We start from the raw sequence: 22,156 nt of genomic DNA, 5'->3' as shown, positions 1-22,156 counted from the left end.
TTTCGTTTCTCTATCCACCAGCCTCCACTGACGCACACAGTAGGGGAAATAAGTATTCAGCACATCAACAAATTGATTTAATTAATTAAATTCAGCGTATTTCCATTGCTGCTATTCCCAGCACCAGATCGTGAGCTTAGAATGATAAGGTTCTATCTCCGTTTAGAATGATACGGTTCTATCTCCGTTTAGAATGATAAGGTTCTATCTCCGTTTAGAATGATAAGGTTCTATCTCCGTTTAGGGCAGTTCAGAGATATTGAGCGTCAAAGTTTTTACATTCCATTATGTTTTGTGAGACGGAACCTTTGTATTTTATGAATTACTAACTAAAAAAATGCAACATTTTAAAAATAACACCACACAGGCATTACTAAACACCTAATGGATCAGATTATGTAAAAAAACTAAATTTTGACAAAAATGGAGATAGAACCTTATAATTCTAACGTCACAAGATTAAATGGATAGGCCTAGATTATACCGTACTAGGTAGACTGTATTTTTCGGGACCTATACGCACATTTTGATATTTGGTAAAGAAACAAAATTGCGTTTAACTGCCACATGATTATTATGCTCACTAATTTAGTTAGGTATATATTGTACTGCATCTATTTATATTTCGGTATTCATACGACATTTGTTTGTTGTCATGCATTTTATATTTGATTTTAATGTCTCTTTACTTATTCAGATTTAGAAAGAGAAAACTGACATTTACAGATGCTTTCTCCTGACTTTCGATGAGGTGATGTCCTCGATGATGTCATCAAAATCCAGGGAGGTCGTAAATTCATTCTCAATTGCCAACAAGGCAAAGGCCCTCAGTTTTGTTCCCCTTACTGTTGATCTCAGGTAGGTTTTCACGTTTCAACGTTTCTCTGTCTGGGGCCCCCTAGTGGCAAGGAGGTTCTAGGCATGTGCCTAGAACGCCTATGCCTCGATCTGGCGCTAAAATGCTAGCTAAATGAATACAATTTAGACCAGACATTGGTATTAACTCAATACAACTCCACTAAAGAACCAACTCCAATCCAATAAAGAAGTTATGTGCAATAAAGGGGAATGATACAGGAAAGTATTACTTCTGAATACTCATTTCCCCCACCACGACATATACTATATTACTGTACGTCCACAGTCCAGAACCATCTCTGTGTGATAACATTAGACAACATAAACAACGTCTGTGGAGGACTGGGTTGCTGGGTTGGCATTTCTACTCGCACAACAAAGCTCACATCTCAGCCTTTTATTCTATTTGTACTTAACCTTTATTTATCTAGGATAATCACTTGAGACCAAGGTCTGTTTTTCAAGTAGACCTTAGCTACAAAAAGAAATAGCTCGCCCACTCCAACTGAATTCCAATCCAACCCCTTACCCCCCTTAGGCACTCCAGTATATCTGGAGATTGATTAGATGGGAGCAATACTGGTGGCAACATTCTTGCGTTCTGATTGGCTGGGTGGAGATGTTGCTATACTGCTCAAACAAACCTATCCAATCCTTCTAGGGGTTCCTAGGGTGTAGTGGGTGTTATCATCCCACCCTGACCTATGACCTGCCTGTCTGGTGGAAGGCCCAGCTTCAGCTCTCAGGTAATACAGTCAAGCCCTTCAGAGAGTGACTGACAGAAAGAATCAGTGCTCATCCGGTTGCACCTCAAATAATTTATGCATGGTAGCCAATCTCTGTTCCTATGGTAACAATCAAAAGACCCCTTAGAATTGTACAGTACTTCATTCACATCGCCGGTCAAAAAAAAGGATAGCAAAACACATGACAGAAACAAAAGACAGGACAAAAGGTAAAATAAAGGTAAAAAAGGCAGCATTCTAACTTGAGATCAGTGTGCCAAAACTCTGGGTTTCTCCATTAGATAATTCATTGATATTGATAGAAGATTTTATTTTATTTTATTCATTAGATATTTGAGTTGCACATTATAGATCTCAGGTTAGTGTGTTTCTTTGTCTTTTAGTGCACATGACAGGTAACCCAGTGCAAAAAAGCTCGGTAAGACCCAGAAGACTTTAAATAGGCGTGACAGGGTGATTCACACCAGTAGCTTACCAGTAGGAGAAGACATAATCACTAGGAAGAGAGGAAAAAGAGAGTTCAATTTGATAGGAAGTAATTCACATGAAATATCAACATTCCAGCTGGACCAATAATCCTCAGGGGAGAGTTCCAGTTGTACTGCTCCTGCCTCTGACATTCTGACCAATCAGACACTGAATATCTCATATTCCACACAGCCTATCACTGAAGACTGAGGCAAGAATAATAATGATAATTAAGGATGCACCAATATCACTTTCTTTCAGACCGAGTACAAGTACTTACATGTGGGTACTTCGTGAGCTTAGAATTATAAGGTTCCATCTCCGTTTAGAATGATAAGGTTCTATCTCCGTTTAGAATGATACGGTTCTATCTCCGTTTAGGGCAGTTCAGAGATATTGAGCGTCAAAGTTTTTACATTCCATTATATTTTGTGAGATGGAACCTTTGTATTTTATGAATTACTAACTAAAAAAATTCAACATTTTAAAAATAACACCACACAGGCATTAATAAACACCTAATGGATCAGATTATGTAAAAAACAACATTTTGACAAAAATGTAGATAGAACCTTATAATTCTAACATCACGATTTGGGTACTTGCCGTTACTGAGTAATGATACTGAGTACTTAATAATACCATTACAGTTCTAACAATGACTTTAAAAACATATATGATATTAATATAGAATTATTATATTTTTGTTGGTAACAGACAAGCTAGTCTGAAATGAATGTCAGTCTATTGCCATCAAATCACTTAATAAAATAAATTGATTATGTAAAAAAAAGTTAAAAAGTAAAAGGTTTTAGGTTGGTCAAAGTTTTGTTGTCATCATTAGTGTGCTTGCAGTAGCAAGCAACACTATTGTTATTATAGTGTGTGTGTTATTGTTAAAACTTTGCACCGGCTACTTGTCCTACAGTTTTGGCACTAGGTAGACATGAGAGGTGTCATAGCGTGTGGGTCGTTCCCACTTGCGTCGCTATTGCTCGGTGGAAGGTTACGGAATATGGTTTACCCACAATTCCACTTTTTGTGGAGAACAAATGTGAAATCGTACAGTGAGGAAACTACAATTGTGAGTGGACAAATACACAATTTTACATCTATACGTTCAGCGACTCTCACTGTCACTGAACATCGGAACATATAAGCCCTAGCATTAATAGTTTTTAAGTTAGGGCCGTTTGTTTGAGAGCTAGCAAGACACAAAATGACCTCAGCTTACAGTGAGTTGTCATGACAACCACCAACTGCCACGAAAGAGGGAGAGAGAGAGAGAGAGAGAGAGAGAGAGAGAGAGAGAGAGAGGGAGGGAGAGGGAGAGAGACAGAGAGAGGGAGAGACAGAGAGAGAGGGAGAGAGAGAGAGAGAGAGAGAGAGAGAGAGAGAGAGAGAGAGAGAGAGAGAGACAGAGAGAGAGAGAGAGAGAGACAGAGAGTAATATTGCTAGCGCTAGTTAGCGAACCCCACAACTCGGCCTCTGGGGGAGCTACAGACTCGCGGTCTTCGCCAGGGGGTGCAGGGGGCTGGCCCATACACACACACACACACACACACACACACACACACACACACACACACACACACACACACACAAATCCCACAACTCGGCCCCTGGGTGAGCGAGAGAAACGTGGTCTTCGCAGGGGGGTGCAGGGGAGTGGCTCAGGTGACCTGCCCCCTACTGGCTGTGAGGGGCAAGCACACTTCACAATTTCCACTGGAATTGTCCCTGTCTAGTTCTCCCTATCTTTCTCACATGCTCAGCAAACACACACAGGGTTTTTTTTCTGTGTCAGTGAAGCGTTTCTCCTACTCGCCTTCGCATGAACGCGTATCCACGAACTTCGTGGCCATTTCTATCCTAGTAACAGAGCAGCTTGCTAGTAAGAGAACGTGTTTACAAAAATGTATTTTTTGCATACAAAATAGTGTATATTTATTTCAGATACTGTAGTGGAAGATATCCTCATTTCCAGTGAAGTAGCCGCTATCTTGTCGTGAAATGTTTTGTTGATCCCGCGCCTTCGTCACTTTGATTGGTTTCTTGGTCCAAAGAACTACTATATCTTACTACATTTGGCCATTGAGACCGCAGGGAGTAGGAACCTACAAGGGCGTAGGACAACAGCACAACTATAGATATATGTATAGATATCTATGGGCACAACACCGTAAAGTGGTATCGGGCGGATGTTCTCATACGAGTACGAGCACGAGTAAATGAGCATGGTATCGGGTACGAGTACTGGTAATCCCTAATAATAATAATGCATTTATTTTATATAGTGCTTTTCTCAGTACTCAAATATACTCCATTCAATGGAGAAAACAATAAAATGTGTAAAACAACAATAGTTAAAGATTAGAAGCAAGTTTAAAAAATAAAGTCCAATGTTTACTCCTGGTGATGGGGACAAGGAGGTTGGAATCAGCTGACGAGACACTGCGGGTAGGGGGGGGTGCTGGAGAAGGAGGTCAGAGAGGTAGGAGGGTGCCATGTTGTTGAGGGACTCGGGAGGTGGTGAGGAGAATCTTAAACTGAATCCTAAATCGAACTGGCAGTCAGTGGAAGTTTTGGAGGACTGGAGTGATGTGTTCTCTGGAGTGGGTTCTACTGAGCAAGCAGGCAGCTGAGTTCTGAGCACGTTGGAGTCTGTTGAGGACTCTGTTAGTGGAGGACCCAAATACAGCACTGTCTGTTGCAGTAGTCCATCCTAGAGGTAACAAACCGCATGGATGATGATCTCTGCATCATTTACATGACAGGGAGGGTGAGAGATGGGCAACCTTCCTGAGGTGGAAGAAGACTGCTTTAGCCATGTATTTGACATGACGTTCAAATAAGAGGATTGGAGTCCAGGATGACGCCAAGGTTATGGACCTGGCTTGAAGTGGAGACACTAGGGTTTGAGCGGTTATACGGTTATACCGTATACTGAGTTTTTTTTTAAATAGCAACGGTATTTGTCAATATCGTCATAAAACCGTCCTAAATTGCTATATATAATTAACGCCTTAAGAGTGTTTGTCCAGCACCACTGTCTGTGTGGTTGAAGATGCAATGACAGAACTTTTTGTAAACAATGTAATTTGTCAAATAAATAACCTGGCAAAAAAGATGTGTCACGTAGGGTTGGACGGTATTATGGTAATGCCGTAAACTGCGGTATTTGAAAATAGCAACGGTGTCAATACCATCATTTAAAAAATCTGCTGTGCAATGTGCGCATATATAATAAATGTGTTAAGAGTGTTTTGTCCAGCACCACTGTTTGGTTGAAGACGCTATTGAAAGTGATGACAGAACTTTTTGTAAAAAATGTAATTTGTCAAATAAATAACCCTGTCAAAAAATACTATTTAGAAGCAATCATAGTCACGTGTCACATGACTGCTTCTCCTCAGAAGAAGGATATGCGATTCACAGCACTCGTCTTTGTACTCGAATGAGTGTTGGCAGTATTTCCCATAAATAGTCGAATTTGTTGTGATTTTGAACGCCACGGTAAACCGCGGTTAAATTTGGGGACGGTTTCACGGTATAAAAAATGGGAAACCGCCCAACCCTAGGAGACAGTGAAGCCAGCAATGTTGACAATGAAGTCTTGGGTTTGTTTGTTGCAGTTCAGTTTGAGGAAGCTGCATTGCATCCTAGATTTGATGTCAGCAAGTTATCAAGGGTGAAGTGAGTGGCTGGAATGACAGTTTTGGTGGTGAGGTATAGCTGAGTGTCATCGGCATAGTAATGAAACTGGAGACTATTGCGATGGAGAATCTGTCCAAGTGGGAGCACATACAGGATGGGTTAGGATAGAGAGGATCAAGCACCAAACCTTGAAGCACTCCTTTGGTGACAGTGGCTGTGTGGGACTTGAAGTTGATGAAGATATAGTGACTTCTGTCAGAGAGGTAGGAGGTGAACCATATTAGAGCAGTACCGGTAACGCCGAAGCAGGACTCAAGGCAAGTGGTGAGGATGGAGTAGTCAAAGGTGTCAAAAGCAGCACTGAGGTTGAGAAGGATGAGGACGCTGAGGGATCCGGGTGTCAGCAGAGAGCAGTACATCATGTATGACATTTAGGAGAGCTGTTTCAGTACTGTGTTTGGATCTGAAGCTGAAAAGGCTAGTAGAGGTTGTTGGAGTCCAGGTAGATTTTCCTCTGGGAGGTGAAAACGTCCAATATTTTGTACAGGAAAGGGAGGTTTGAGACGCAAGGTCGGAAGTAGTGATTTCAGAGAAACCGGAGAAACCGGATCTGTTTGTGAGAGAGATGCCCGAGTCTAGCTAAGAAGAAGAGGCAGAAGAGGTGGCCAGTTGGTAATAGATTTTGTTTTGAAAGAATGACAAAAAACGTTATATTAGTTAATTAGTTAATTAAACAAATAAAGTTGCATTAGTCAGTGGTGAATGAGTGAGAGAGATTGTCCATTGGTTTGAGGAGTGTGTGTGTGTGTAAATAGTGCTGAACAGTACTCTGGGACTACCACAAAGGGACTGAGTGATATCAAAGCAGTCACAAAGAACTTGACAAAGAACATGAATGATCATCTGCAACCAATGAATTCGACACTATATGTATGTATCAGTGGCAATAGCACTTTGTACTCACAGCGCTATAGCATAACACTTGTTACTTTCCTTTCCTGTAACGTATAATTGATGTTTGTGACTATTCACGTTCATGTTTGTGTATTGAGTAACAGTGTACAGTAGAATGACGCTGCAGTTAGAGGAGCTGTATAATTCAGACCTTACAGGCAAACACACTGGTAAAGTGATTGCATCACAAACCAAGAATACCATGACAACGAAAATATCTGGAGACAAGCTGTGACCACTTTTAAATAGAGCAGCTTTTTGACACACTGTCTCTGTTTCTGGGATGATGGGGGAAACTAAATATTGAAGAATATTCAATGATATTATGGTGGGGGAGCATATTTTAAATAACCAAACATTTCCATTTTTCCTGTCAGTTTTGCAGCACTGAACGTCGGTTTGTTTGGGCTGTCTCCAGTGACATTCCACATTACCAGCCGTCTCCTGACGACGTAGTCAAAATGAAAAAGTTTAACAACTTCTCAACAATAAAACAAAGTAGAAAACTGTAGCGGTGGTTATTTGTTGGGTGGGACAGTGAGTAATACATGATTCTGGGATTTACATCTCTTAAGCGAGGATGTGAATAACACCCCAGTTTCAGCTGCTTATTCCAGCTTACTGTTGGAGAAACTGTCTGAAGTCATCAAAGCTTAAGACCTTTTTTTCTGACAACCAAGCAACTCTGAAGGGGGAAACTCTCTAAGACCTCTCTGTTGTCAACAAAAGGAATGTCTGACGAGGAACCTTGGAGCATGTAAGAGAGGAAAAGCACAGGCCTTGAGTTTGTGAGTGTGTGACATTTCCATATCTCCTCAAACCAAACCCTCTAAGCCTGTGCGCTGGAATCCCTTTGAGTCTAGAGCTCAGAAGCCTCAAAGCTGGAGAATCAAATGAATGCAGGGAAAGGGTAGTGAGCGTGCACGCACGCACGCACGCACGCACATAAACTAACTACTGAAAAAGTACAGGAATTTGAAACACGCGCACGCGCACGCGCACGCACACACACACACACACAAACGAACTACTGAAAAAGTACAGGAATTTGAAACGCACGCGCACGCGCACGCACACACACACACACAAACGAACTACTGAAAAAGTACAGGAATTTGAAACACACGCACGTGCACGCCCACACGCACACAAACGAACTATTTGAAACACACACACTAGAGTTCCAATTTTAGAAACTGTCTGTTAAACGTCACCAAGTTTAACGGTTTTCAGTACAACCCCAAACAAACAAATACAGTGGGGGAAATAAGTATTGAACACGTCAACATTTTGTCCAGTAAATGTATTTCCAATGAGACTATCCAAGTGAAATTTGCACCAGACTTTGGTATTAACTCAAACAATCCAGACAAAAAAATCGAAACATTAAAGTCCATATGTAAATAAAGTTATGTGTAATAAAGTGTAATGAAACAGGAAAAAAGTATTGAACACACTAAAGCCCGGTACACACATAAGGATTTTTAAAAAATCTTAACAGATTTTTGATCTGAGACAGACCTCACACATGAAGTTAAAAAATATTGGATTGAACAGCCTTGATCGTATTGTGTGTGGTGTGCGCCGATATTCCCATTTCAGCACCCCACAGACATAACGATTCTCTACCTCCAATCAGTGCTAATTACTGTCAGCTGGGTTAGAATATATCGATGGGCTATAAAAGCTTTTTTTTTGTTACCAAGGTGCCACACAACAAACATCTAATGATGGGTGAAAGCAAAGAGCTGTCTCAAGACCTTCACAACCAGATTGTTGCAAAACATGAAAATGGAATTGGCTACAGATGTATTTCACAACTTCTGAATCTTCCAGTAAGCACCATTGGGGCATTATCCGTAAGTGGAAGCAACATCACTCCACCATCAACCGGCCACTCACAGGAGCTCCTTGCAAGATTTCGGATCAGGGAGATTTCGGATCAGGGACAAAAAAATATTGATGTGTTCAATACTTATTTCCCCCACTGTACAGGGTATCCAAACATGCTGCCTGCTGCACTCACAGTACTGCTGAACACAGTACAGTCAGCAATAAGATACCCCCTCCTCCAACCAACCGGTTTCACAGGCAAGTGAGTGTGAGTGTTTCCAAACAGGTTTAAAAAGCACTGTATGCAGTCTGTCTGCACTAACTGTATGTGAAGGCTCTGTCTCCACAGGTGAGATGCAGTGAGTGCATTGTGTGGAAGGGAGAAAGAGGCGCACGCACACACACACACACACACACACACACACACATACACGCACTCACACACACACACACACACACACACACACACACACACACTACACAGGGGCTAATACAAATGAAGATGTGTCGTATTCCAATCACTCTTCTTCTCTTAAAGGGTTAATCTTGAACTATTTAAACTATTGAGACATTAATACCTTTAACCTTCGCTGTGTCAGACTGATCTAATAAATCTATCCTCCCCCACACACACACACACACACACACACGCACGCACGCACACACACACACACACACACACACACACACACACACACACACACACACACACACACACACACACACACACACACACACACACACACACCCCCACACCCCCCCACACACACACACACACACACACACACACACACACACACACACACACACACACACACACACAGGTGGTAGCTTGACAGTGACAGTGTTGCTTGCTGCGGGCAGACAGTTCCTTGGAGGAGGAAGTGGAAACTGGGACACGGAGAGGGAGATTGCTGCATGCTGTATGATATTTCCATTGGCTCTCATGCTGTGTTACTGACAGTCTGGGGGGAAACTGATAGGAATGCCAGTAAGTTACTTCCATAAAGGGCCCTGCATATTACACTCAAGAACTCAAGAAAAAACACTCACAAAACACACACCATACTAGGTACACGAAACTTGTTTTTTTTAGGTAGAAAAACAAGTTTTATCATGGACCGTTAATGTGCTTGATTCAATGACGTTATGATGTTTGCTCATAAATCGGAGGCAATTATGTCAATTAAAAGATGAATAATTAGTGGCAGGGCACTGTAAACCAACATCCGGACGGAAAACGGCAGGACACAGCTAATGAGAAGATGGCATAAATGACGTAGATTAGAATGATTCTCTGCCTAGGACGAGGCCTTGTCTTCTCAAAGGGATCATTTTGATTCGGCTGCTAGTGACGATGAAAGATTTACAAAAGAAACATTTAATTAACAGGAGATTAACATGATGATGGCAAGAAAGAGGTGGCTTACTATAAATAGGAGGAGAGGAGGGAAGTGTGTGGGGGGGGGGGGAAGGGAAAGGGGAGGGGAAAGGGGAGGAGAGGAGAGGAGGGGAAGGGAGAGGAGAGGAGGAGGGGATGGAAAGGAGGAGGAGAGAAAATGAGAAGAGATGAGAGGGCAGGAGGGGTGTGGAGAGGAGGGGAGTGGAGGGAGGGTGATAGAAGGGAAGAGGAGGCAGAGAAGAGGGGAGGGGATAGGAGGAGAGGAGAGGCGGAGACTGGAGGGAGGGAATAGGAAAGGAGGAGGAGGAGAGGAGAGAAGAAAGTAAAAGGGAAGAGAGGAGACTGGGATACACTTGTGGATTTGTGGAACGATAGATGACAGGGATAAGAGAAGAGGGGGAACAAAAAAGGAAATGAAAGGAAGGAAATAAATAAATAAATGGGGGAGAGGGCAGGAAAACAGTAGTGGAGGGAAGGAGGGAACGTGATGACGATACATGTCAGAGAAGAAAAACTTACCAGGTTCCAACTTAATGACTTTAATGGCAGCCAACTCCCCTGTGTTGACATTACGAGCCTGGAGGCGAGAGAGAGAGAGAGAGAGAGAGAGAGAGAGAGAGAGAGAGAGAGAGAGAGGAGGGGGGTGGGAGAGAAGAGAAAGAGAGAGAGAGGGTGGGGGTGGGAGAAAAGAGAGGGAGAGAGAATGTATTAACCAGCTGTCAGAATGCACCACATAGTGAAGGCGAGGTTTAGGCCTAGACAGGATATGGCCGCTCTCTAAAAGCCCAAGCTGTTTTTGTAGAGCAGTCAATAGTACAGCACAGTATAGGGCCTCAAGGTAGAACTGTGGGATTGATCCACACTTTTAAATAGGCCTGTACTGTAGGCTGATAACACGCACATACATTTAGCAAAAGTATGCCTATATAGAGCAACGGAGGCTGGGTGGTACAAAATAGGAGGGCACATTGTAAATGCATGGAATGATTTCAGCTGGGTACTTCCACCAGCCTCCCCTCATATATCTATGCAAAAAGCCTGGGGTGTCATCGTAGAGTCAGAGAGAGAACATTCATAAAGACATTAATATATTCGATGAAACCACTGATAAAAGCTGGTGAGAGATGCTTGCTTGGGTCACTGAGGAATACAAATGGAGCTATAGGCAAAACAACAAGACAACACTGGATCTGTAAACAGTTCAAATTGAGTTAGGTTGGAGGCCTATTACATTTCTATACTCTCTGTGAAACTTCACAATCACAAAGAATCAATATCAATCCAGTAGTGAAGCAACAAGAAACAAAACAGGAGAGGCAGTGCTTTATCCTAAATGAAGCCACAGCTGAGGGGCATTGTTAACCCAGACACGAAGCGAGATAGCCTACATTATATACTGTAGTCCTATAATATATAGTAATATATATATGTTACGGTACATGTGGGAATACGGTACATGTGGGAAAACTAGGGTTAGGGTTAGGTGCTAGGGTGACTTGGTACATGCTGGCATGTCTAACCCTAACCCTAACCCTAACCTTAACCCTAGCATCCTAGCACCTAACCCCAACCCTAGTTTTCCCACATGTGCCGTATTCCCACATGTACCGTAACATATATATATATATATATTGAAGCACCGGCAGTTGACTACTGAAGACTGGAAGGTCTTATGGACTGGTGAATCAAAATGTTCAATCTTCAGTTCATCACGGCGGGTTTCACAGTAGGTGACAAGGATGGTTCCTCAGTGAGTGTGTAACACCAACTGTCAAACACAGAGGAGGAAGCTGCGTGATGGTCTGGGGCTCTTTTTCTGGATCCAGAGTTGGCGACAACTTGCAACACCCTGAACCAAAAGGGCTACCACAGAATTGTGCAGCGCCATGCAATACCCTGTGGTCCACGCCTAGTTGGTCAGGGGGTTCATCCTACAGCAAGATAATGACCCAAAACATACCTCCAGGCTATGTCAGAACTACTGAGAATAGAACAAGAAGGTAGGCTTCAAATCATGGAATGACCACCAGCCATAAACCCCATCTAGCTGTTTTGGGATGAACTGGACAGAGGGGTGAAAGCAAAGCAACCAACCAAGTGCAACACGTTTGTTGGAACTTCTGCAACAGTGTCAGGAAGAACTTTCTGAACAATATTTGAACATTCTTTTGTACAAAGAATGCCATGTCATGCCAACACATGAAGTGTGTTCAGATGTTATATCTGCAAAAGGTAGCTACTTTGATGAGTCAAAAATGTAGGACTAGATTTAATTGTGTTAAACAGAACAGTTCCATGATTAGTTGTTTTTTCAGCTCCAATTGTTTATTTGTTCTATGCTTTACATTGAGACTTTAAACTGCGTAAAATTTCAATAAAATCTGGGGGAAATTGAGGCGTTCTAAAACTTTGGACCTGTAGCGTGTGTAACATTAATAACTGTTGTATATTACACAATAACCTAATCTCAATAACAAACATAGGCCTGTATGAGCTCTGAATGTCCTGAGACACTACAGTTATTCCCCATCCTAGCTGTGATGAGTTTACGACTGGAGAGAGAGAGACACACACACACACACACACACACACACACACACACACACGCTTGTCTCATTACAGCGAGGTGGAGTGTGCGTGACTGGACAGACAGGGGAGCCAATCAGAGTTTAGCTAGAGCAGCATGGGAACACGGAGAGAGTCAATCCTTAGGTCAGGGTTCGATGAGCACGCTCACTAGGAGGTTGGCAGTATTTACATAACATACGATATGCATTCAACATACATGCTCATCTCCTCAGAGGAGAGAGCAGAGAGGAATAATCAGTACAGTAATTATAGTGAAGGTCAGCCTTCATCGTGGCTGCATGACGTCAGGAGGAGGTATAGAGATGCTCAAGGCTTGAAGCTAAAACACAGTCTTACACCAACATCCCCCCACTGATAGGCCTAGAAGATATGGCCTAATAATCGAAATGATCAAGGACATCTGAAAGATTGTCTTCATTTTATGACTTCGTGAACCATTTTAGAGCATGATGAGGAAGGCGCATTGAAGAGGCGTGGGAATTACAAACACACGACACCGAAGCAAACTCACAACACACACACAATCACACACACACACAAACTCACAACACCGATGCAAACTCACAACAGACACACAATCACACACACACACAAACTCACAACACCGATGCAAACTCACAACACACACACACAAACACCCCCACCCACAAACTCACAACAGACACACACACACACACACACTCACAACACTGACGCAAAGTCACAACAAACACACACACACACACAAACACCCCCACACACAAACTCACAACACCGATGCAAACTCACAACACACACACACAAACACCCCCACCCACAAACTCACAACAGACACACACACACACACACACTCACAACACTGACGCAAAGTCACAACACACACACAAACACACACACACACACACAAACTCACAACAGACACACACAAACACCCCCACCCACAAACTCACAACAGACACACACACACACACAAACTCACAACACTGACGCAAAGTCACAACACACACAGACACACACACACACACACACACGTCCCCAGGTGGAGCTAACAGCAGGACAGCTTAGATCTGAGCCAAAACAGAGATTAGAGTCCAAACAGAACCACAGGGACAGAACTCCTTCTCTCCTACAAAACAAGAATAGCCCTTCAAATAGTAGGTCTATATGATATATGATAACATTGATTGACATTTATAACTCTTTTGAAACAACATAGACTATAGGTCTAATCACAATAATCACACAGATTAAAGGTCATTCAAGCTTTCTAAAAGCGTCCTAATGGTTCTAATGATTATGTTTATGCAGTAGCAATCAGGGGAATGAGATCCTCCCTGTGTCCTACCCGACACTCTGTTTACATATAAACATGTTACTTCCAGAGGTGTTCTAGGGGAGTATACTTTATACTCGGGTTGGGCAGTTATACCGCGTTTTTTTTTAAATAGCAACGCTATTTGATAGGGATGTAACGATGCATTGTGATGCAGTTAATTATCAATACAAATATGTGACGATTCAAATCTGTGAAATAAAAAATGATTGCGATATTTGTTTTCGGACAATGCGAGGAATATGGACGTTGCAGTGAGAAAGGCCGGGCTAGAAGAACCACATAATATCACCATATTATAGTGTTTTGTCCACACGTTAAACGTGCTGGGTCAGATGAGGCGGGTTGCAGCCTTCTTCCACCGAGGCTCCACAGCAACTGCTTTGTTCGTAACTTATCCTAGAATTTTTGGGGTGAATGTCATGTAGCTAATACCGTTGTGCAATTTAAAACATGCAGAGCTACATACATTTGTGTTTTGAGTAGGGCTGGGACTTTAACGCATTCATTATAATAATAAAGTGTATAGCTAAACTAGCTAGCTACATTGACATCGGGAAGGCAGTTGAAGAAGTGATTCTGCATGCAGGGCCATCATCAAAAAGTAAACTAAGGGGAAAATGTGTGTTTTAACATGCAAATAAGATCATTTCTATGACCTGTCTTCAGTTGTGCTTTTAAGGAACTACATATCAGCAGCAATACTTTTTGAAAATATAATTTGAGCCTAGCCGAACACATCCCATATGTGAACAAAATCGTGAGAAAATCATATTGTGAACCCAGTATCGTGAATCGTATCGAATCGTGAGTTGAGTGCATCGTTACATCCCTACTATTTGTCAATTCCGTCATAAAACCGTCTAAAATTGCAATATAATAAACGCCTTAAGAGTGTTAGTGCTTAGTGCTCTAATGTGTGTGCAGGGTTTTAGCAGCATGCCTTGTTTCTGTTCTGCATTATTATGTTAGCCTACTTTAATTATTCAGAAGGAGAAATTCATGAGGATTAAGACCAGAATAAATTAGATTTCTCACTGTTAAAGGTAGGGTTTTTAAAAAAAGAATATAGTATATATCAGAGTTGTGATAGAATTGTTTATACCATTAAACTGTCGCCAAATTTAACGGCAAAATCACAATGTAGGGCTTTGACAGAGACGCCAATTTCAAATGATGGATTTGTGACAGTGGCTGATGAAAGGTGGACCAAAGCCCTATCCGAACCTGCACACCCACCTGAACACTTTCCACGAACAGTGCTGAAAAATGGGCTTAAAATAAATAAATAAAAAACTGTTTCTGTCATCACTTTCAATAGCGTCTTCAACCACACAGACAGTGGCGCTGGACAAACACTCTTAAGCCGAGTCAACATATGATAAAAATAGGCCGATGTGCAAAATCCGTGTATCAAAATATGAATCTGCAGTATAGGCTATTTACATGGATGGGAAAGTGGTGTTAGAGGACGGATTACGTAACGAACATCACATGAATAAAACACATGGCCTCAGAACACTAGGTGAAAAATGCATTTAAGACGCGTTTCCTTTCCCAGTTTTTCTCCCTCTCTGTCTGTTTTTCTCCCTCTGTCTGTTCCCCTCTCTCTCTCTGCTGCTGTCTAGGAAATAAAAGAGAGTTTTATCTCAATGAGACTAACCTGGATGTATGAAGGTTACAAACACATTGCTAACAGACCATAACTCATATAACATAACTCACATAGAGGCTTCATCCTCGCCACCACTAGGTGTGCTCAGTTACCATTTGATGAACTGTACCATTTAATGAACTGCACAGGCTTGTATGTACAGTATGTGACTGCATAAAAAAAAAAAATATATATATATATAACATGCATGTAACAAGGGTAGGCGCAATAAGCCATGGCTTCAGCCTACACCTTTTTGGTCCTGGTACGCATTGTGACTGTGTACATTTTTTCTTCTTATTATTATTTTTTTAATATATGTATTGTGAATTGTATAAGGGACCAAAATAAATATTCTCAATCAATCCCTGTTTGCTAGTACGAACAAGAGTTTCTCTTTCTGTTTCCCTTCTCTATTGCTACAGACCCAACTATATAGTATGTGTGAAGTGTCATCTTCGCCACCACTAGGTCTGTTTAGTTATAATCCACCTGGTACCAGGTTGTGTTGGGCTGTATCCTTCCTATTAACATGATAGGTAAGTTCAGCAGCTCATTCCACCAGCGGGATGCCAGGACAGTGAAGTTGTAACCGAGTAGCGCGACTGCTGCATCCACGTAGAGGTGGAAGAGTGGAGTAACTGGGCAGGGGTTTGAGGGCTGACCATCACTTGCAAGTAGGAAGGGGGTGTTCCATTTGCCATCCGGTAGGCGAGCATCAGGGTCTTGAATCGGATGCAAGCTGCTACTGGTAGCCAGTGAAGGGTGCGTAGGAGGGGGGGTGACATGGGAGAATTTGGCGAGATTGAACACCAGACGGGCGGCCCAAGCATTCTGGATGAGCTGCAGAGGTCTGATGGGGAGCCCGGCCAAGAGCGTGTTGCAGTAGTCCAAGGCGGGATGACCACAAGTGTCTGGACCAAGAGTTGTGCTGCTTCTCTGGTGAGGAAATGGGCGTATCCTCCTGATGTGGTAGAGGAAGTATCAACAGGAGTGTGCTGTCGCTGTGATGTTCGCTGCACAGGATAAGCAGTTGTCAAGGTTCTTGGCTGTCTGTGAGGAGGTCACAGGAGAGTTCTCTGCTGTGATGGAGAGGTCTTGGAGAGGGCATGCTTTCCCGGGAGATCGAGCAACTCAGTCTTGTTAAGGTTGAGCCTGAGGTGATGGGCTGACATTCAAGCAGAAATGTCTTGTAGGGAGCGTGACGCAGAGAAGCCTTAAAGCTGGATTGGTGAGGGTCAAGGAGGGTTGTTCTGAAGGAGAAGCGCATTCAAGGGTCTTAGATAAGAAGGACAGAAGGGATACCAGTCTGTAGTTATGGACAGCGGACGGGTCAAGAGTTGGTTTCTTGAGAATAGGCCTGACTCTGGCTGTCTTACAGGCAGCTGGGACAGATCCTATGGATAGAGATAGAATTCTGGTGGTAAGGACAGGGTCACTGGCGGACTCAGGGGGGGAGGCAGGGGGGGCGACCGCCCCTCCTGGTGCCCCCACGGTTGAAAAACGTCTGTCTTAAGTGCCCTTTTGAGTGGCAAAAATGCCCTTTTGAGTGGCGAAAATGAAAGGACGTGCCCTATTGGTGCCCCTCCAATGGTCTAAACTTGACCATGTGCCCCCACAGTTTAAAAACATCGCACTAAAGTGCCCTTTTGAGTGGCAAAATTAGAGGATGTGCCCTATTGGCTGCCCTTCCAATGGTCTAAACTTGACCATGTGCACTGTCAAACAGCCTGAGTCCGCCAGTGGATAGAATTATGGTGGTAAGGAAAGGGGGGAGGACTTTCGGGGAGGTCTTCCTAATGGATAGGAGAAGGAATGAGGGTATAGGATCGAGAGGGCAGGTGGTTGCCTGTTCACGTGACCAGTTTTAGAATATCATCAGGGGAGAGGGGGGGGTGATAAAGCTGATAAACCACAGACTGAGTGTAGGACAGTGGGTTTGGGAGGGATGGTAGCAGTGTTGGCAAGAGGTAGAGAGAAAGCTGCTAATGTCATCAACCTTGCAACCTTTTCAAAGTAGGTGACAAAGTCATCCACAGACAGGGAGGAGGGAGGAGGAGGTGAGTTTGAGTGAGAAACAGAGGATTGCATTTTGGAGTGGTAGTAAGAAGCTGACGCAGAGGAGGTGTAGTTGAGGAGGAGAGAGGTATGGTTTTAGGTCATCAGGGAGGCCGGTCTTCTCCATTTCCTCTCAGCTGCCTAGAGCCCAATTCTACAAGCTTGCAGGGTTTCAGACAGTCAAGGAGTGCATGGAGAGGATCGTGCTGGCCTCGAGGTCAGTGGACAGAGAGTGTCGAAGGATGAGGAAAGTATGGACAGGAGGTTGGAGAAGGCTGCTGAGGAAGAGAGAGGATCGGGGGGAGGATAGACAGGTTGCGACGAGAGGATACAGACGAGAGGATACAGTGTGGGTCGAGACAGACTGGGGGGGGGGTGGATTTGAGAGGAAGGGAGAAGGATACAAAATGATGATAAGAAACCTGATGATCACATACCCACACCTGCACTGTTGAATTGCTAGCTTCTCGATAGCGTAGCTGGTTAACATTGGGTATTTCAGGAGAAGGTCGCGGGTGTTGGCAAGCCAGAGGTCGTAAGTTCGGAGCAAAATTGCGAGGTTACTCTTTGCAACAACTTGATGTCTGTTTCACGACCAGAGATCATTTTCGTTGTACGCTGGCAACTTCCCGGTGATCTGGGCGATTTGACAGTTGGGCGACGCAATAGGATTAGGAATCAGCTCAATTTTATGCACATTTTTCACAGAGACTTCAGTGACGTACCAATCAGGGGCAAGAATGTCACACTAGATTCTGTCTACCGAGAGGAACATCTCCAAGTCGAGGCTCGGCGGGCAATGTCTCAAAATAAAATCGTATGCGACATGAAAGTACAGGAAGACTGCATCCCTTGCTTGCTAATGGGTAACACCTCCCAACTATCGATTCCCTTTGTAGAGAGGCGCCTTTGGAGATGCAATTAACTGCTCTCACTTTGCTGAATCATGCCCGCTCCCCCTCCAAAACAAAATCATTACACCATCGGCCACAAAAACCCGTCCTTCGTGCCAAGTGAAATGCCAGCCAAGGCAAGGAACTCCACGGGAGCAGATTCATTTCCATCTTTTGATAAGGAGGTCAGTCGACATCATCAAGCTATTTTAAAATCTGCATCTTCCAAAATGGGTGACTATTAGACTGGCCTATATAATCATGTCAATGATGTCATCCCCATATATCATTACAGAAAATAGTCTACATATCTCCACTGCTGTATTTTATCTTGATAAATATAAATGATGCTGTTTGTTTTGACATCACAGAGGTGTCACAAAGACAAGGCTATGCATTGTAACCCAGAATGTTGTCTGTTGTAAGAACAGAATGAAGGAATGAAGTTTCAGTCGGTCAACAACATTCCATTTCTAGACTACACCCTTATTGACTGTGTTGCTACATCTCACAGAGACCCGTTCCTAATATTTACCCACCAACACATCTCTGTGCATGGTGGTATGCTCCTAAACTGATACCATAACATACCATAACCCCTTCACCAGTGACACAAAGAGAGAGAGAGAGAGAGAGAGAGAGAGAGAGAGAGAGAGAGAGAGAGAGAGAGACAGAGAGAGAGAGAGAGAGAGAGAGAGAGAGAGAGAGAGAGAGAGAGAGAGAGAGAGAGAGAGAGAGAGAGACCTGCATGTCGGCTCCAACAAGGTGCAGACCTACAGCAAGAGGACCTGAAAACCATAGAAGTACCATAGAACTGCTCTCTCTGTTGTTGACAAGAACAGCCAGTGTGACTAGGATCAGATATAGGCCTAGGCCTACAGTGTGTGAGTGAAAGTAGAATGAAACCCACACATAATTTACAGACAATATATACTCTCATATAGGCTAGTGGTTCCAGCTCCAGTCAGTCATGGAACTTGTGCCTGATTAGATTCATCAGACTGAAACAGTGAGCCTTCACTCAGAACCAGTCTGAATGAACAATGGCAGATTCACTATAGGAACACAAGGGCCCACAAGGGTCTCCTATCCCAGAATAGATGGCTTCTGATGTCACCAGTGACAGACAGCGAGGGGATGACCGAGAGAGAGAGAGAGAGAGAGAGAGAGAGGAGAGAGAGAGAGAGAAAGAGAGAAAGAGGGAGACATACACACACCCACGAAGGGGGGGGGGGCGAATCCTAATGAGACACAGAGAATAGATGAGACGCCTTCTGCAGTCGGAGGACTGGCAGGAGCCTTGTGACTCACAACAACAAGGCGTTGATGGTCACAAGAACGTATTACATCATCAATGTAATAAAGACAAGAACCTGTCTTATGTCTCGATTCATCGATCGATTGAGTGAGTGGCTGGACGCCATCTTACAAGGCTCTTCAAGTCAAGGCTCTTCTCTGTCATGGCGCCCCAGTGGTGGAAGGAGCTTCCCGCCACTGTCAGGATGGAAGAGTCACTACCTGTCTTCCATTGTAGACTAAAGATCCATCTTTTTAGGCTACACTTGGGTCCCTCCTCCTCCTCAGACACCTCTACACCTCCTAACACCATATTGTACATGACTTATTGTCTTCCTTTCTCTAGCACTCTGACTGCAGATCGAAGGTTTTACTTTAGAACAGATGTATCATTGATTCGCTTACTTGTACTAAATGTCCTTAGTGTACAGTACGTCGCTTTGGATCATGAAAGCATCTGTTAAATTACTTAAACATAAATATAAAATGTAGAAGAACTATGTCTATGTCCCAATTCGCCACCCTTTTCCTGGAAGTTTGAAAATGTACAATAACACCCCACATGGATTTAAAATCATTGGATCGGTGTAAGCATGGGCTCTAATATGCGTAGTGCACACTTCAGGAAAGCCAGTTGCGTGGGATTGGGATGCAAGGTGCAGTCTCTTCTACACCTGACTGTGGCTAGCTCTTGTGAGATGTAAACCGAGTGCAGCGTTTTCAACATTTTCAACATCAAACAATGGACATCCAAGCACATCTACAGACCTATATTATGCTGACAAATGCTGCTGAGACCCACAGGGATGCAATGCAAAGACAGGCCTATAGCCCTTACAGCAGCACATTGCAGTTAAAGAGTGAACTAGTGGTTGCCTAGCAAGTGTACCAAGTGAGACTATATTTAGAGGTGGTCTGTGTTGGGTGCAGAGTTTTCTTACGAGTGACTCGCCACCGGGGCCTGTAAAGATCTGACCAGGGACCTGCTAACAGGAACTGCGGCAATGTAATATTCATGAGGCCTGCCAGGCACCGGGACGGAAAAAAAGGAACACAAATGTGGAAAAGCAGGGACGAATGGGGGGGGAGTCGACATGGAAAAAAATATACTTTGAGTGCGGAAACAAACCAGGGCATTTTTGAGCACTTGGAAAAGTAGAAGGTTTTTAGTGACGAGAAGAAGACAGCAGGCCCCCTGGCCCCAGGCATGGTTGGGTCCAGGTCAGTGGAGGCTGGCGGAGGAGGGAGAAATCAGAGGATAGGCTCATTGTAATGCATGGAATGGGATGAGGAATGGCATCATGGAAACACGTGTGCCCGGCGTCTACTGATTTCTACCTCCACCAGCCTCCCCTTGGTCTAGGTCTATACGGTAGCTGGACAGGGCAGAGAACGGACAAATGCCTTTGAAGGGACCATACTAACAGTCTGGCGTTATCACGCTATATAGCTAGGTCTTTGCATTGAGCATGAGCAAATCTGATGTTTCCACGTGAGTGTTCTCTTGGGACACCGAAGCTGTGATGAGATGTGGCCTTTTGTAGAGACGAATGACACAGGGGAGACTAGCCTACGAGCTCCTGCTCGTGCGTGAGAACTGGCCTTAAAACATGGCCAAATAAAAGTGCTGCAAGACATCAAATATGCCTACAATGCACAGGAGTGGGGCATAAAGACTACATTTGGTGTGAAAGGTGTGTGTGTGTGTGTGTGTGTGTGTGTTTTGAAATCATGACCATAGCATAGCCTACTGTATATTATGTCCAAGTATGTCATAGCTCAAATACAACCTTTTTGTGACACACTGCCCATTTCCAGGAGAAGCCTATATGTCACTTTCTTATGTATTTTACCCTTCAGGACACAGACTTAGTAGCTGGTATCTAAAGACAGTTTTCTGCTTTTTATTATGTGTCAATCAATAGGCTATATTGTCACTCGACAAAAACTAAGAGTCACTTGCCTTGTCATAGATCTCTGATGGCGCCAGCAACACAAGAAAGTGCAGGAGGTGTTCAGCGACACTCAGAAGTGTTGACTACTAGACGTCACTTCTGTCGATCGGCAAAGCGTTAAATTGGCCTTGTAATTGGTTAACTAAACCCGAGGACTACTGAACAGACATGCAGTCGGCCGAATCAACCTTGTATCTAAATTCCTCTCTCCCTCTCGCTTTAGCACTCTTTCTCTATCTATCCATTTCTCCATCCCTCCCTAAAACATATCTAAACCCCTCTCCTTTCTCTCTCCTACCCCCCCCCCCCCACCTCTTCCTCTCACTAGAACGTCTGGACCTTCATTGGTGGTCTATTTGCAGTAGGGACTCAGCGAGTGATGGTAATTAACATGGTCCTGTGTGGGACACTGCTGCACATGGTCCGCTCAGTCGAACAACAGTGAGGGGGGTGTCTCTCTCTCTCTCTCTCTCTCTCTCT

General features: G+C 43.6%; 1 protein-coding gene across 5 annotated transcripts in view; it reads right to left on the bottom strand.

Moving 5' to 3' along the window:
- The window catches only part of LOC308173796 (mitogen-activated protein kinase kinase kinase kinase 3-like), a 56,249-nt gene that overhangs the window by 28,824 nt on the left and 5,269 nt on the right, over positions 1-22,156 (bottom strand). For 3 of the 5 annotated variants that reach the window (XM_080548849.1, XM_080548851.1, XM_080548850.1), the window contains exons 2-3: positions 10,439-10,496; positions 2,080-2,100 (exon numbers count right to left, since the gene is read on the bottom strand). In XM_080548849.1, the coding sequence (XP_080404975.1) occupies positions 2,080-2,100; positions 10,439-10,496 (79 nt within the window). The remainder of the gene's footprint in view (positions 1-2,079; positions 2,101-10,438; positions 10,497-22,156) is intronic. The other 2 variants (XM_080548852.1, XM_080548853.1) reach the window with 1 other exon arrangement.

This window comes from Nansenia antarctica (assembly GCF_963989245.1).
Source record: "Nansenia antarctica genome assembly, chromosome: 19".
NCBI lineage: Eukaryota > Metazoa > Chordata > Actinopteri > Argentiniformes > Microstomatidae > Nansenia > Nansenia antarctica.
This window is presented reverse-complemented; position numbering and strand designations above follow the sequence as displayed.